General features: G+C 55.9%; 1 protein-coding gene across 5 annotated transcripts in view; it reads right to left on the bottom strand.

The window, feature by feature from the left end:
* HDAC4 (histone deacetylase 4) overlaps positions 1-14,319 on the bottom strand; it is a 273,236-nt gene that overhangs the window by 228,570 nt on the left and 30,347 nt on the right. For 4 of the 5 annotated variants that reach the window (XM_077869460.1, XM_077869459.1, XM_077869461.1 and 1 more), the window contains one exon: positions 12,679-12,919. In XM_077869460.1, coding sequence (XP_077725586.1) covers positions 12,679-12,700 — 22 coding nt within the window. In that variant the 5' untranslated portion in view covers positions 12,701-12,919. Of the gene's footprint in view, positions 1-3,605; positions 3,674-12,678; positions 12,920-14,319 lie in introns of those variants that run through there. The other variant, XM_077869464.1, reaches the window with a different exon arrangement.

A 14,319-nucleotide genomic window follows, 5' to 3' on the forward strand; every position in this document is an offset into this window, starting at 1 on the left:
AAACTCCAGACACAGACCTGGGCGTATCCAGATACCTGACTGAGGACCAGGTGGTGCTGCGGGGAAGTGGAGAAAGGATGAATCTTTTAAATCAATCTTCTGGGCCAAATGAAAATCCAAATGGGAAAAGTAACCTTCAGTTTCTACCTCACGTCATGTTCTTTTTAAAAACCTATTCCAGGTGGACCATAAGTGTACTTGTGAGTGGTAAAACAAGGAAGCTTCTAGAAAATAATACAGAGGATCTCCATGACCTTCAAGTAGGCATAGAAAAAACCATCAAAAAAATGCACTATGCTAAAATTAAGAACATCTGTTCATCAAAAAAAAAAAATCATTAAGGGAGAAAATAGCAAAAAAATAAATAAATAACTAGCAAAGAACTCATTTCTCATTTATATAAATAACCCCTACAAACCAGTCAGAACAATAAAGACCACCCAATTTTTAAAATGAGCAAAAGACCCGACCAGGTGCTTCCCCGGAGAAGGCATCCAGCTGTCTGGTGCACACAGGAGCGGTGCTCACGGTGGCACAAAGAACGACAATAGCAAGCATCGTGGGGGGCGGGCCCCGGTGGGCCTGAGTGCAAGCACGTACGCACGCATCTTATCAAAAGAAATACACGTTTCTGGGGACCAGCAGCTGTACCCGAGAATGCTGCAGGAACATTCCAGAAGAGCCCCAAACTGGAAACCGCGCAGCACGCATCCCCAACGGAACGCACGCACTGTGGCACGTGCATACAAGGGAACATTACACACCCACAGAAATGAGCAAGCAGTTCTAAGCCCCAACCGCAGGACATGTCACAAACACACTGGTGAGTGAAAGAAGCCACACAGAGTAAACGCCTTATGACCGCGTTAACATAAAGTCTAAAAACAGGAAACACTAATCCAAGGTGTCAGGAGCTCAGCAGGCGACTCCCGGGGGGGTGGGGGGCGCAGTGACCAAGAGGGGTACAGCAGGGCTTCCGGGGTGCTGGGTGGCAGTTACAAGTGTCCTCCTCGTGTGATGCCATCGAGGCAAGCACCCAGGTGGCCCGGGGCACCCCAGCAGGGAGCTCACTCGGGCCGGGCGCCCCGGGGACAGCGCTGCTCACAGCAGCCACAGCTGCCAACAGCGACCCGCCAAGGGACCGACACTAGGTCCGCCGACAGCCGGGGAAGAAGAACAAGGCCACTGGTCCCGTGCTGATTTACAATCACCCCCCAAGGAAGGGTGCAGAGGCCCAGGCGCGTCCAGCACCAGCGGCCGCGGACAGGGGAGCGAGACAGGGGCTGCGCTCAGCCTGACTCCAAGGGGGACCCCCGGCGGCTCCGGACACGGCCACCCAGGCCCGCCGGCCTCGACCAGCAGCTCACTCAGGACTGCCCTCAGGGCCTCGGCCTCCCGGGGCCTCCCTCCGCCCCAGGAGACCGACGAGGGACGCACACGGCCCCCGGGCTCCTCTGGGCCGCGACACACCGCTCGTGGGTGACAGCCCGACAGTCGCAGGGCCAGGGCAGGGGTCCCACGGGCGCCTCTTGCTGCCGCTGCCGCCCCCTGGCGCTCGGGTGCGGCCCGGAGACCCCACTCACGGGCACCCGTGCACCCACGTACCCGCGCACCCACGCCCCAGCGGGGCACGCGCTCCCACCCCGCCAGGCCTGGGCGTCCCGGCCCCACGGCGCCCGCCTCGGCGGCCAGAAGCCGCTCTGGGGACAGAAAACCCCACTGACGCCAGCTACCTCCCGCCTAAGGGGAAGAAATCGGGGCGCGGGCGCGGGCGAGTAAACAAAGGGAGGCCCACGTCGGCAGGCCCGGGAGGGAGCCAAGGCTTCCACCTTAATTACACGTTGTGGGACACGTTGTGGGAAGAGCAGCCGTCAGATGGCCGCTGCCGGGCCTGCCGCTCCCTCCCCTCCTCCGAGCTCCCAACTGGTCTCCGGGAAGGAGGACGAGTCAAGGGCAACAGGGAGCCAGGAGCCAGGCTGCAGGCCCCGGCCCGGCTGCGCGCCAGCGAGCTTTCCAGGACCGGCGAGAGCCGCCCGACCACCCCTCGGGCCCTGGGGCTCGTCCCCGCCTGGGCCCGGGCGCTCGGACAAGTGACCACGGAGAACCAGGAACACTGGCTTGGTTAGGTCACCGCTATTCCTGGGGGGGGGGGGGGGATGACAAAGGGGAGGGAACCCCTCAGACCTTTAATCCCAGGGGCTGCTTCGAGAACAGAACCAGAAATGGGTCTGAGCAGAGGCCTGAGCGCAGGGACGGCCTTGGAGGAAGGTGAGGCTCGCCCCACGCACCGGCCGGCGCCAGGCTGCTCACAGAGAAGAGGCGATTCCAGAAACAGCAGAGATTTCCTTCTGCTCCCAGCTGGTCCACGCCACCGGCCGCATCTGTCCCCCCTCTGTCCCCAGCTCCGCCCCCAGGCAAGTTCATCTGCGACCCTCCAGGGCACCTCCCTTGCAGCCCAAAGCTGATGCATCCCCAGGCCTGCTGCGTCTCCTCCCCACCACCCTCACCTCCCTCTGCCGGGCCAGGCGGCCTCCTCCCATCACCCCCTCCCCTGACCCGAGCCTGACCTGGGCCCCCGCTTCACTTCGCTCACGAAGCTCCAGAAACCCTTGCTCTGTGATGCCTTTTCCGACCCGGGCCGAGCACACTGTGATTCCCGGGCCTGACCGTCAGCTCCCCAAACGCAAATGTCCGACAGCCCGGATTTTCTAATGCTGCTGAGTAACCGTCACACCCAAAGTCTATTCATGGTTGTCTTCTAAATCCAGAACTAGAAGCGGATATTCAAGACTCACCTACCACTATATAAAAATAGGAGCAAGTGAACTCCTATCCTTTCTCTTGGGCAGTTTTCTAAATCTGCGGGGGTTGCCATGGGATTTGTATGGACTTCCCAACTGACAGAGACCACTGTGTTCAAGGAGATTCTCAGCTCAGTGGATCCAGAAGATTCCATAAGCATCCAAGGCAAAAGTGAGACACAGTCATGGGGAACATTTCAAAACCCACAGCCAGAAGGTTCTGGAGCAGGATTCTTGGGCCACCCAAGGCATGGCCTGAGCCTCCCAGCTCATCCTCCCACATGGAGAGTCTGCCCAAGCTTGGTTTCAGCTTCTCTGCGACAGTTTTGTTTCCAACAAGAACAAGTGTGTAGCATCGACTTGAAAAATTTCCAAAAAACATTGTGAAGGCACAGGAAACCTGTATTTAACAAAAACTTGTGAAAACTATGTTTTTAGTTTACGTAAAACAAGAAAATACAGAACCTGGCTTTGTAGGAAACAATGGTAAAGATGTTATCTCGGTTAGCGATTTCAAGCAATGTCTCAAAATGAATATAGGAACTCATGCACTGAGCCACCTGCCTCCTCCTGTCCAGGTGAAGACTGGCTGCCCTCTTGGATCCAACTCCTCCAGGTAAGAATGAGGATGGCCACCCACCCAGGTGTGGCAGGCCAGGCCCAGGTTATCATGAACGTCCATCCCCTTTCTATTGTAAAAGGGCCTGGTTTGAACTAAATACACGACTGCCCTACTTGGAACCCTACACCCCAGTGCCGCAGTGCAGGCCTCTCGAGGGAGGACGAACGAGATCACCTACCTACCTGCCATATTGCCACCGTCTACGAAACCATGAAACCACAATGCAGGTGTTGGAGGCAAAAACCAAAGCCAGGTGCCCTTCTGAAGGGCCAGGGCCTGGTACGAGGCAACACGGCCCCACCATGAGCGAACAACCAGGCCAGGCCAACAAATCCCACAGACATTCCTCGGGCGTAGGTGGCATAGTTGGCACCAGCTGTCAGTGGACACAGAGCTGCCTCTGCCCGGTGCTCACCCTGCCCCTCCCCCTGCCCATCCCCCAGTGGACGCCCAAAGAGCTCAGAACTGGAAACTGTTGTGAAATGCTAAAATGATGTTCTTTCAGGCAATTTAAGCAAGACAAGAAAGACACAAATTGTTCTTTTCTTCTCATAGATGGTACTGATGTTTGAAACAATATCCTTCAGCCAAAGCAGACTCATCCCACAGCACCACACGCACGCGCACACACACACACACACGCACGCACACGGCCCAGAGTCCCCCAAAACCTACTAGGAAAGGATTACAAATGCCACCTCCTTACGAGCTACAATTAACGCTGCACCCACGCCAACCAGTCTACCGAATCCACACATAACAGGATCCATGTACAACCAGTAGATGTAAGAACACCCACAAACACAAACATCCTACCCTGTGGTCCTCAAGCATCACGTCTTGTGGCCCCTTGGAGAGTTCAAGGAAAGCCCGACCAAGAGCAAAGAAAGTCAGCGTCGCCATCCAGCCAGGGCTCCCAGGCTGCATGAGTGTGACCTCAACAGAGGCACTGGCCCCTGGGCGTGGATGTATCTGGATGTGGCACAAAGAGGCTGGCACCCTACCAGGGAACAAGCAAGAGCGGGAAGCCCCCCATCCCGGCCCAGCGTCGTCCTCTCTGACACGGCTGCGCTGGGACGGGCTCGGCGGCCGTCCAGGACACGCGGTCCCCCGGCTCCGGGCTGTGGCTGTCACCTGCCGGGCGCTGCCACTCCCTCACGTCCAGGACGCCCCCAGCCCTTCCGAGAGCCAGGGCCGTGCCGGCCACGGAGAGGCTGACGGGCGCGCGTGGACGCGGGCCCACCCACCTTTCCACACCCCTAAGAGGAACTGCGCTGCCCAAAACGCTCCCGAGGAGGGGAGGAAAGGAAGGCAGCAAATCAGAGAGACAGGCAAGGGCGGGCGGCCGGTGTGACTGTTCCCAATGAAAATGTTGGCTTCCCAGCTCTCCAGTTCCCCAGCGCCTCCTCAGACTTCCTAAAACCTGCTCTGTCTACTAGTGCCCGGGAAAGACATCGGTGAACACCGCCTTCCTCCCCTTCCCTGGTCCTGTCTTGAGACTAAACGGAGGCAGTGGGCGCCGTGGGAGCGCACGCGGGTCCCCGGGACGACGAGCGCCTGTGCCCTGGCACGGCCACGGGGCACTGCGGGTGTGCAGGCCGAGACGGCACCGGGCCACACAGCTCTCCGAGCACCGAAGAACGGCCAGCACCTTTGCGTTCTGTACGTCAGCCCCCCGGGGGGACGCGGAGATGTGGCCTGAAGAATCGGCCCATCGGGCCCCGATTTGGATTAGATCAACATGAACGGACCGTGAGGAGCGTCAAGAGCCCTGCACATGCTGTTCTGAGCTGAAGGGAGGGTTCCACTACCTGCACCCGCCCTGGAACCTCGGTGAGGTGTCCGCGGGCCCCATGGAATTCTCTGGAACTCCAACAGCATTTCACAAATCCCACTGAACTGACCAGTCGATGAGAAACACGGTTATTAAGTCCAATTCCTACGAACGATTTCCTAAGAAAATTCATATACATTTTGAAAGGAATAAACTTTGGCCACAAATGCAAACAAACCACAACAGAATAATCTTCAGCTCTTAAAATGTAAGGTTTCCTCTTGGCTTTAGCCCTCAACAACCGGGTCTGAAGGAGGGGCCTTCTGGAAAACATGGCCCAGAGTTTAAAGTTTTTAAAAGTGGGGCAGCTGGAGGGCTCAGCGGTTGAGCATCTGCCTTCAGCTCAGGGATGAGGGCGTGACCCCGGGGTCCTGGGATCGAGTCACCCATCGGGCTCCCTGCAGGGAGCCTGCTTCTCCCTCTGCCTGTGCCTCCGCCTCTCTGTCTCCCATGAATGAGTACATGGAATCTTAAATAAAAAAATAAAAAAAAAATTAAGTGAACAAACTGCCACCAACCAAGAAGTTCGGGAGGAACGGCTCATCAAGGACAAGTAATCCTCCCCACAGAAGGTGGGCAGGGAGAGAAGGAGCTCCTTTGGGCCGTGGAAGGTAGTTTCGTGCAGAAAACACACTCCTCCGTTAGAGACCTCTCAACACTCAACATCAAGATGCTTAAACCAATCCTACATACTTCTTTACAAACGTTAGTTGAAATGGAAGAATTAGATATAAGACGACTATGAATTTTATTTTAAAAACCCTATCACTTCTCAAGCAGCCTCGCCTACCCCCTACCCCCTCTCAGAAGGGAGCGGTATTGGTGCAAGTGAGGAAATGGTGGTAACGCGGCAGCACGTTGTTTCTCAGGGGAAAATCCCCAAAACTCTGAAGTTGCATTTCAGCATGGAATGTTGCAGCCCCAAGTCGGGATCCTGGCATTCAAGGGACAGCAGCAGGAACACAGGGCGGAGGAGGGGGTGATAAGGACCCAGGGTGACAGGGAGCCTGAAGTCCAACAGGACAAAGGTCACCCTCGAACCTCTGGGTTTACGACCCTGAGAGATGACCGGAGCCGCGAACCCGTGGCTGTCCTCCTGGGGAGCACCCGCCCGGCTCCCCGCCCCTGACAGGCTCCCATCCGCCGGCGCCCTCAATCCGCGACCGCGAGAGGCAGAACTTATCTTTTCTGTTTGTGTTCTAGAAAGGGAATGAAGGGAGGGGCCGGTGCGAGCTAACATAAGGCTGCTCTTCATCACACACGGCTTATCGCTCCTTAAAGGGCAATATGCCCAACATCTTACTGATTAAGTGGCTAAGAGCAAACCAATTTAAAAACACAAAGCCAGATATGCTCCTCAAAGTGTGCCTGTTAGATGTAAATTTCTCTTAATTGTTATTTTCCTAGAAGTGACTACTTTTTATCATGGAATAAGCAAATAAAAGTCTCTTAAGTGGAAGTAAAATGAAAAGTTCCAGCCCAAATCTCCCAAATTAACCAGGTCCGCCAGTCACCCAGTCAGCCTTCCGGTCCCAGTCTCTGAGGACCGGCAAAGAGAAGCTCAGAAAAAGTCCAGAAATACACACGAGACACATCACAAGGGACACCAAAGCCAAGTTTAATTGTGGCAAAACCACACTCATTTAAACCAACAGAACACAAAGCGTGTGTCCCAGGAGAGGGCACACAACCCCTTCTCGGTACCCGCAGGGTCCCGGAACCAAGGTTATTAGGACCACGTCACCCCTCCTGCCCCAGAGCCCAGAGCCCACACTCATCTCCCTGCTCCCAGTCTCCTCTCTCCGCCACACCAAGCTCTCCCCTCCAGGCCCCTCGGCCCAGCCCACCTGTGCCCGCCTGGGCAGGTGAGCTCGGGCCCTGCCTTCTGACCCGGCTCCCCTGTCCTGACCTCACCCATCCCTTCGGGGGGCTCCGTGCCCCAGCCCACCTCCTCTCACCACATGAACCGTACTACACGGCCTGGGAGCTCATGCACGTCAGTGGATCAACTCCTGACCGGGTCCAGGGCACCCACGTCTGCTGCACAGGGGCGCCCGTCCCCCAGGGGCAGACGACCAATTCCGGTTCCAGCTTGGCCTCCTGTTAGCTGCCTGACATGAAGTCAGCAGTAAATGCCGGTCTCCTCGTCTACAATACAGGAATCACGGGGTGCTAGCTCACCTCACAGGGGCACCGTGCAACTCAAACGGAACAGGTGCAAAGCACGACTCAAAACGACCACGCTGTTCCCTCCGGCATCCTAAAAGCATGACATGCCTTGACATGAGGCTCGCAAGGAACCCAACATGGATTTGTCACTACTGCTAAGTTTTAAACGTCTACAGTCCACCAGAGCCAGATCCGTGGCCCCGCGCAGCCGCATCTGGGGGTGGCCGCACACCTGCACACCTGTCCGCACCGGACCTGCCCCCGCCGCCGAGCGCTTCAATGACGCCCTTTCTGTTCCACTGCGCGCTGCGCTCAATGGCTCCTAATCATTCTCGCACTGGGTTTTCTATGTCAAATACATACCGCGAGTTCATTCTTAAATTTCAATATCATTAATCATCCAACATTCAACATCTCAGAACTCCGAAATTTGCATTTCTACAATGGCGGCTTTGAAAAAAAGGACATAAATGCAAATGTTCCACATACTGTATAAGAATTTTCAGAGAATTGCCAAAACAAACCATCAATGCTCCATTGACAGTGAATTTTCTGAGCTCTTCATAACGACTGAGTATTCGTGATTTTTAAAAGACAAAACACAATTTGAGGATTAAAAAAAAAAAAAGGGAAAAAAGTAGGTTGAAAAAGAAGTCGTTATGTCTCCATCATTTCCAGAACAAACCTTGACTGATTGAGATCCCGGATAATGATAGCATGGGGGACCGGGGATGGTGGCGGTTCAAGAGCTGCAAATGTTCTCATGCCGGGCGCTCCAGGAAGGCCCGGTGGGCACACGCTGCTGCCGGGACACACACCGGGGCCCTCGGAAAGCAGGCAAGTACAGGAGGCGCTAGGACCTCCCATCTGAACGCCAGCTGGAGCCACTGAGGCAACTCCTGCCCCCACCCCCTCATACCTGCATTCGGCCTGGCATTGGGAACCCGTCTACGACTCCCCCCACCCCGACCACATGTCCCGGGGGCCCGTCTTGCTGCCCCTGCCCAGGCCTCCACACCTCAGCCCTCGCCCCGATGCATCAGCCACTGGGGGCTCTCCCGCCTTCCCAGGTCCTGAAGGAGCTCTCCTCCCCGTCACTGGTGCTCCCATCCTCTGGCCCTGCCCCCTGCCCTGAGCTGCAGGGCTCCCACTGGCCCGCTGCACCTGCTGCCTACACAGGACCCTCCCGAAAGCCCACGCCAGGGCCTGCCCAGGCCCCCTGCGAGGCCACTCCCGGCTCCCACCACCCGCCTCGTGCGGCCTGGCCTTGCTGCTCCGGGTCCACGGCCCGTCTGTCACCAGCAGCTCCAGATCAGTGTCTTCCCTGCGTTAATTACGTGTCCTCAAAATTCATTTCCTCCCCTCAAAACTTTGTAATATTCCTGAGACATTCAATCATTGCAAAGCATGATATAAATGACATACAAATAAATGTTCCCTTCTGAGATAATTTCTATATTAAAGCATAACAACCTTGGCAGCCAAACTGGCTGAAACAAAGAGATTTAGGATCAAACAGAGGAAGAGCAGAGTGTGCAGATGAAGGAATCCCAGAGCCCCAGCTCAGACAGGCGGGAGGCACAGCCTCGTCCCGGGAGACTTTCAGGATTCGAACTCTATGACAGTTTGAAGAAATCAGACTATGTCGAAACTCACTGATCACTAAATTATTGTTAACACGGACTTTTTAGCTGCTTTTACGGGAACGGGGGATTTCACACTGAACCAAATACTAAGAAATCCAAGAGTGGTCCAAATTGAAACACTGATCTTAAATACCCAAGTCTTCCTCAAAATAGTTCTCCCGCTTTTTAACTAAATACTGTACACCCTCTCACAGAGATACAGGGAGAGATAGGACACTTGAGTTACTCCACTCCAGTCCGGCTCAACCGGTTTTCTAGCAAGAGCGTGGTTTGGAAGACCACACACAAGTCCTCGCAACTCCACGGCGGGCTCCCAGGGGTGGACCGGGAGCGAGGCCCCCACGCGAGTCCAGCCTCCATCGGTCTCGTACCAGGGACTCGCCTCCCACGCAGACGCCGCATGTCCCGGGGAGCCCATCCTGACCGGTCTCGGCACATCCCCCACGGGGAACGGTTGAGCGCGCCGAGTTAAGCAAGACGCCTAATATCTCAGTACCTGCTCTCAAGCTCCTCACTATCAAAGAGGAGTTCCTGCAGGCCGGATTACCCAGGCCTTTCCGCAGGCTGCTCACATCATTAGGAATAGTTATTCAGAGCAATAAAAGCCCAACAGCTAACAGTTTTACGTCAGAGAACCAGGGCCTGGCTCTGGCAAAGTTCAGAAAGAACAGCAATAAAATCATAATGCATACCTCACCCAACACCAGAGGGAGTTTTAAAGAAAAACAGGGAAGAAAAAAATCACACACATCAAACAAAAGGGTCATTTTATCATCAGGGCAAAGCCAGCTCACAGCGAGGGACCAAACGCAGCCGGGCTGTCCCTGGCCTGGCGGGGCGCGCAGAAGGCCCCAGGGGAGCACGGGGAGGCGGACACCCAGCCAGGGAGTCTCAGTGCTGTGCCTCTTAGCAGCAGACACAGGCACAGAAACAGGACTCGGCCCCTCGGGTGCAGGAAAAGTGACACAGAACACCTAGAAGTTTCCCATTCGAAGCAGCAATCTGAACTGTTATTTCCCTTCTTCCCATAAACCCACTAAAACCGACATAAATAAAAAGACAAAAGGGTTTGTAGCAAAGCCAGACCATGGCAAAACAGCAGCACCAACACACAAGAAACTTGGAGGGGGGGAACCTCCTAGAAAAATACAAATCCCGTGGGATCACAGTGACGGGAAAAGGAGGGCGGGCAGCCCCCGACCCGGGCAGGCGGCAGCTGGAGAAGCAGAGAGAGCCACAGCTCAGCCCGACTCACGGCCCACCACGCTGCCAGGTACGGGGCCAGGGGCGCAGGGCACAGGCCCACCCCACCCCACGATGCACGTCCACGCCGACCAGGAGGGGCGAGGCTCGGGCTCACCCGGCAGCCCTGCCCACGGCGGCCCCACGGCACGACACACACCATCAGACGGGGGCAGCGACGGCGGCGAACACCAGCGGGCAAATTCTCCACGTAAACGGCAAAGGCTCTCGGAAGGAGAACCTGGGAGGCGGAGGCGAGTGTGCAGACACATGCTGGTCAGCTGAAGAAACCACGGGCACGACTGCTCTTAAGAGACATAATAAACTTCTGGGCAAAGACGCATTAAATGAAGAAAAATACTACGTATTTTGTTAAGAGAACTGAACCACCAAGACATACAGTCATTAATTTTTAAATGCAGGAAAACACGCTGAAATACATAAAGCAGAAAATGGCCAGGAATGCAAAGAATATTGCACATTTTTGTGGAAACAGCACCAAGAAAAGAGTAAAGCTGTGGGAGCTCCATCAGCGGGTGAAGTTAGCGTGTGCGCGTAAACAGCCCACCGAGCACACACGCGTGTCAGTACACACTACGTGTGAGTGAGGAAACTTACGGCGCATGCAGACTTCTTCCGACACAGACACAAGAACAAAAGAGCACTCTTTCTCTCCAGATGCGTGGGTGGCGTGGACCAGATCTGGCCACGTCTCTGCAGAACCGTGCAGAACGGTGATGTAAACCCAGTCGCTGTCCTCCAGCACGCTGACAGCAGGGGACGGACTGCACCCACCCAGCGCTGGGGCAAACGTACGTCATAAGCTGTAACCGACAAGGGAACCTGGGACCGCGGAGCCTGGAGGCCTGGAGCCACGTGACAGCGGACCCGCCGATCACGCCCCCCAACCCAGCGACTCTACTTCTTGGCGGGAGAAGTGGATGGAGACACTTGCAGGAGTGTATGTGCAAAACACACCCACGCTGATTGTCTGATGCCAACTTGGGGCTGCTACAAACAGTGCTGCAACCACAGAACCATCCATCAGTAAGCTATCAAAAATAAGTTAGATTTATATACATACCGGCATCAAAAGACACTCATGATACATTAAAACGAAGAAAAAAAAAAAAAAGCAGAGAAAGAGAACACAGAACCCCACATATGGAATGATTACACTCTATTCAAATGTTTGCACCCACGCCCCCCTGTGTTTACACACAGGAACAAGGCACACACCCCCAACGCGACGGCGGCCGCGCTCTGAGCAGGAGGAGAGCTGGCCACCACTCCGGGTCTACTTTACACACTTCGATCCAGACTGCTTAATTTTGCTTTATGCTTTGTATCAATCAATACGTGAACAATTTAAATCAATAAAGCTTTCATATCTAAATATAACCGGGAATCCTGCTCTCTGGAGCTTCTGACAGCTCTGATCAGAGCCAAAGGAAGGTGTGAGAATGTTCTGGAGCAGTCCCAAAGGCAGACACCTAGACCCTACACCTCTGCCCAACGGCACTGGGCCAGGCCCCAGGCACACTAATGGAGATGCGGTGCCACTGGGACACCTAGCATCTGTCCGGGCCAGCCACCACCTCTCCCTCACATGGATGCAGGGCAGACCCGACAGCTAAGGGCCCTTAAAGGCCACGCTGCACTGGGCGGCAGACGGCACTGGTTCCGCAGGAGGCCAGGCCCGCCAGGCAGCCCTCCAGGCCTTAACCAGGTACATGCACGGTGGCTCTGCAAGGGGACGAATGTGTGTGCCCGGGACACCTTTCTGAGGCTCAGAGCCCCACAGACATGGTTTCTAATCAATCCATTTGGCCACTTACTAGGTCTGTTGACCTTAGACCAGTCACTTCCTCCTCCAGGCCTGGGATTTGCAGGGCACCCTGAAGGCTCCACGCAGGCCACATGCTCTGTGCAGTGCCTAACACAAAGCACAACACCAGGGGCGACTCCCGAGGCCATCGAGGCAGACGCAGACCGGAGGCTGCCTCTTAGACTTGACCCAGAGGCCCCATCACAGAAACACTCCACCCCACAGGCTCCCTCAAGGACAAAGAAACTGAATGAGGAAATAACTCTCCAAATCATAGATGGCCCCAAACGTCACCTTGCTCGTAAGTACAAGTCTCCTCCCCTGGCATCAATGGAGACCACACACCATTTGGGCCGCATGCAAATTGAAGCCAAAGACATGACCCCAAACCACCGAGATGAAGAACCCACAGTCTAATCTACACTCAGTGGTCATAAACCAATAGTGGCCACGCGGCGAGCCAGAGCGGTCCCACGATTGCATCTTCTAGAGGAGAGCGGTGCTGGCCGCCAAGAGAAGCGCGGGCCTCGCCTTACCTGGATGGCTTTGGGAGCTCATTGCTAGCAGCGTCTACTCCTTTAAGCGGCTCAAAGCGGCTCACAACTTCCACGTAAACGACAGCTCCAAAGAGCCCCCAAGTTCCACGGACACATACAAGTGCAGCGGCAGGGAGTGTTGGCGCGCAGCCTCGGGAACCCCCAGTCTTGCCGACCACGCGGCGCAGGCCGAGGCATCCAAGAGGCGGGCAGGGCTGCTCCGCGGCTCTCACGAGGTGACCTGCGTGGTGAGAGAAGGAAGAGCGGTGTCAGTGACGGGGGGACGGCTCTCGGGGACAGCGACTCTAACCACAGAAACAACGCGGTCGTGCCCGCTGATCTTATCACGGGTGTGCAAACGGGCCCGTGTGGGATCGGTTCTGCCGACACAAACCACTTGGGGGCTTTGCTAGCAAGCAGGTGTGAAGACACGATACGGAGCCGCGGCTGTCAGCCCGCCCGCCCCCGCCCGGCCAAGGCCCAGACGTCCGCACCCCTGTGGCCACGGCCTCCACTCGGCTTCCCCCGCCGCGCCGGGCCCCTGCTCCATGGTTACCGGCCTCCCGGTGTGCTTCCCGTTCCTCACTATAAAAGCATCTGTGCTCATCACCGCTAAGTGTTTCGAGTCCGCCAGGACGCCGTGACCGGGGCCAACGCTCAGTCCCGTTCGGACCTGTGTCCGTGCTGTTTCTCTTTGCCTTTCCCACACGAAGCACCAGCTCTACAGCCGTGTACCCCGTTCTCTGGGCGGGTGCTAGAGCCAGGAATGTTCCGATGTCACCGGCAACTCACGGTACCACCACGTCCAAGGCTGCTTCCTATTCCACGTGCGGCAGAGGCTGCCCGCCTGCCTCCCCCCTCCCAGGGGCTGCCTCCCCACCTCAGGTGGCACCGTCCTCAGAACTGGGGCACAGAGGATGCAAGCCAAGCTCATCAAATCCTCTCCCCGAGACCGCCGTCTGCTGTAGAACACGGCCGCCCAGAGACATGTACGAGAACCCCTAACCGGCTCGTGTCGGCCCGTGTGTCTATGGAGGCGTCATGGATGAGCTCTTACACACTCGCCCGTGACTCCACCATCACAAAGTAGAAACAAACCAAGAACGCTGTAACGATGGAAAATCTACTGACCCTGACCCCCTACCCCTCCCCGCTGAGGCCTCTGTCATGATGTGATAGATTCCTGGTCTTCATTAAATCATTCAAGGATCCTTCCTTTGCCTGTTGCTGAAACTCAGAGAACCCTAACCAGTGCGCCAGGAGAAGGACTGCCCTGCAGACTAGCCATCTCAGTGGTTTCCATGACACGTCATCCGTAACGCCATGAGCGATGTCCTCACAACTGTTGTCCTGCATCTGGTTGTTTCCTCGGGAAACACAGTGACATTTTATCTCACGTTCGAACTTTTCACTCTATCTCTTGAGCAGAAAGATAGACCATTGTCTTGAAGACAAGGTAAGCTGTTCCTTTTGCAAATGGCAGATGGCTCCTGTGGGTCACAGCTTGGCTGGGTATAAAAGTCTGAGGACACAAGCAACTTCTCCCTGGAAACCTTCAGACCCGGCCCCGCCCTCGGCACGGCACGAAACCCCACGTCCAGCTTGAGGACATCTCTTGCCTAGCTGACCCCGGGGGACTGA

Source organism: Canis aureus, chromosome 24 (assembly GCF_053574225.1).
Source record: "Canis aureus isolate CA01 chromosome 24, VMU_Caureus_v.1.0, whole genome shotgun sequence".
In the NCBI taxonomy this organism is placed as follows: domain Eukaryota; kingdom Metazoa; phylum Chordata; class Mammalia; order Carnivora; family Canidae; genus Canis; species Canis aureus.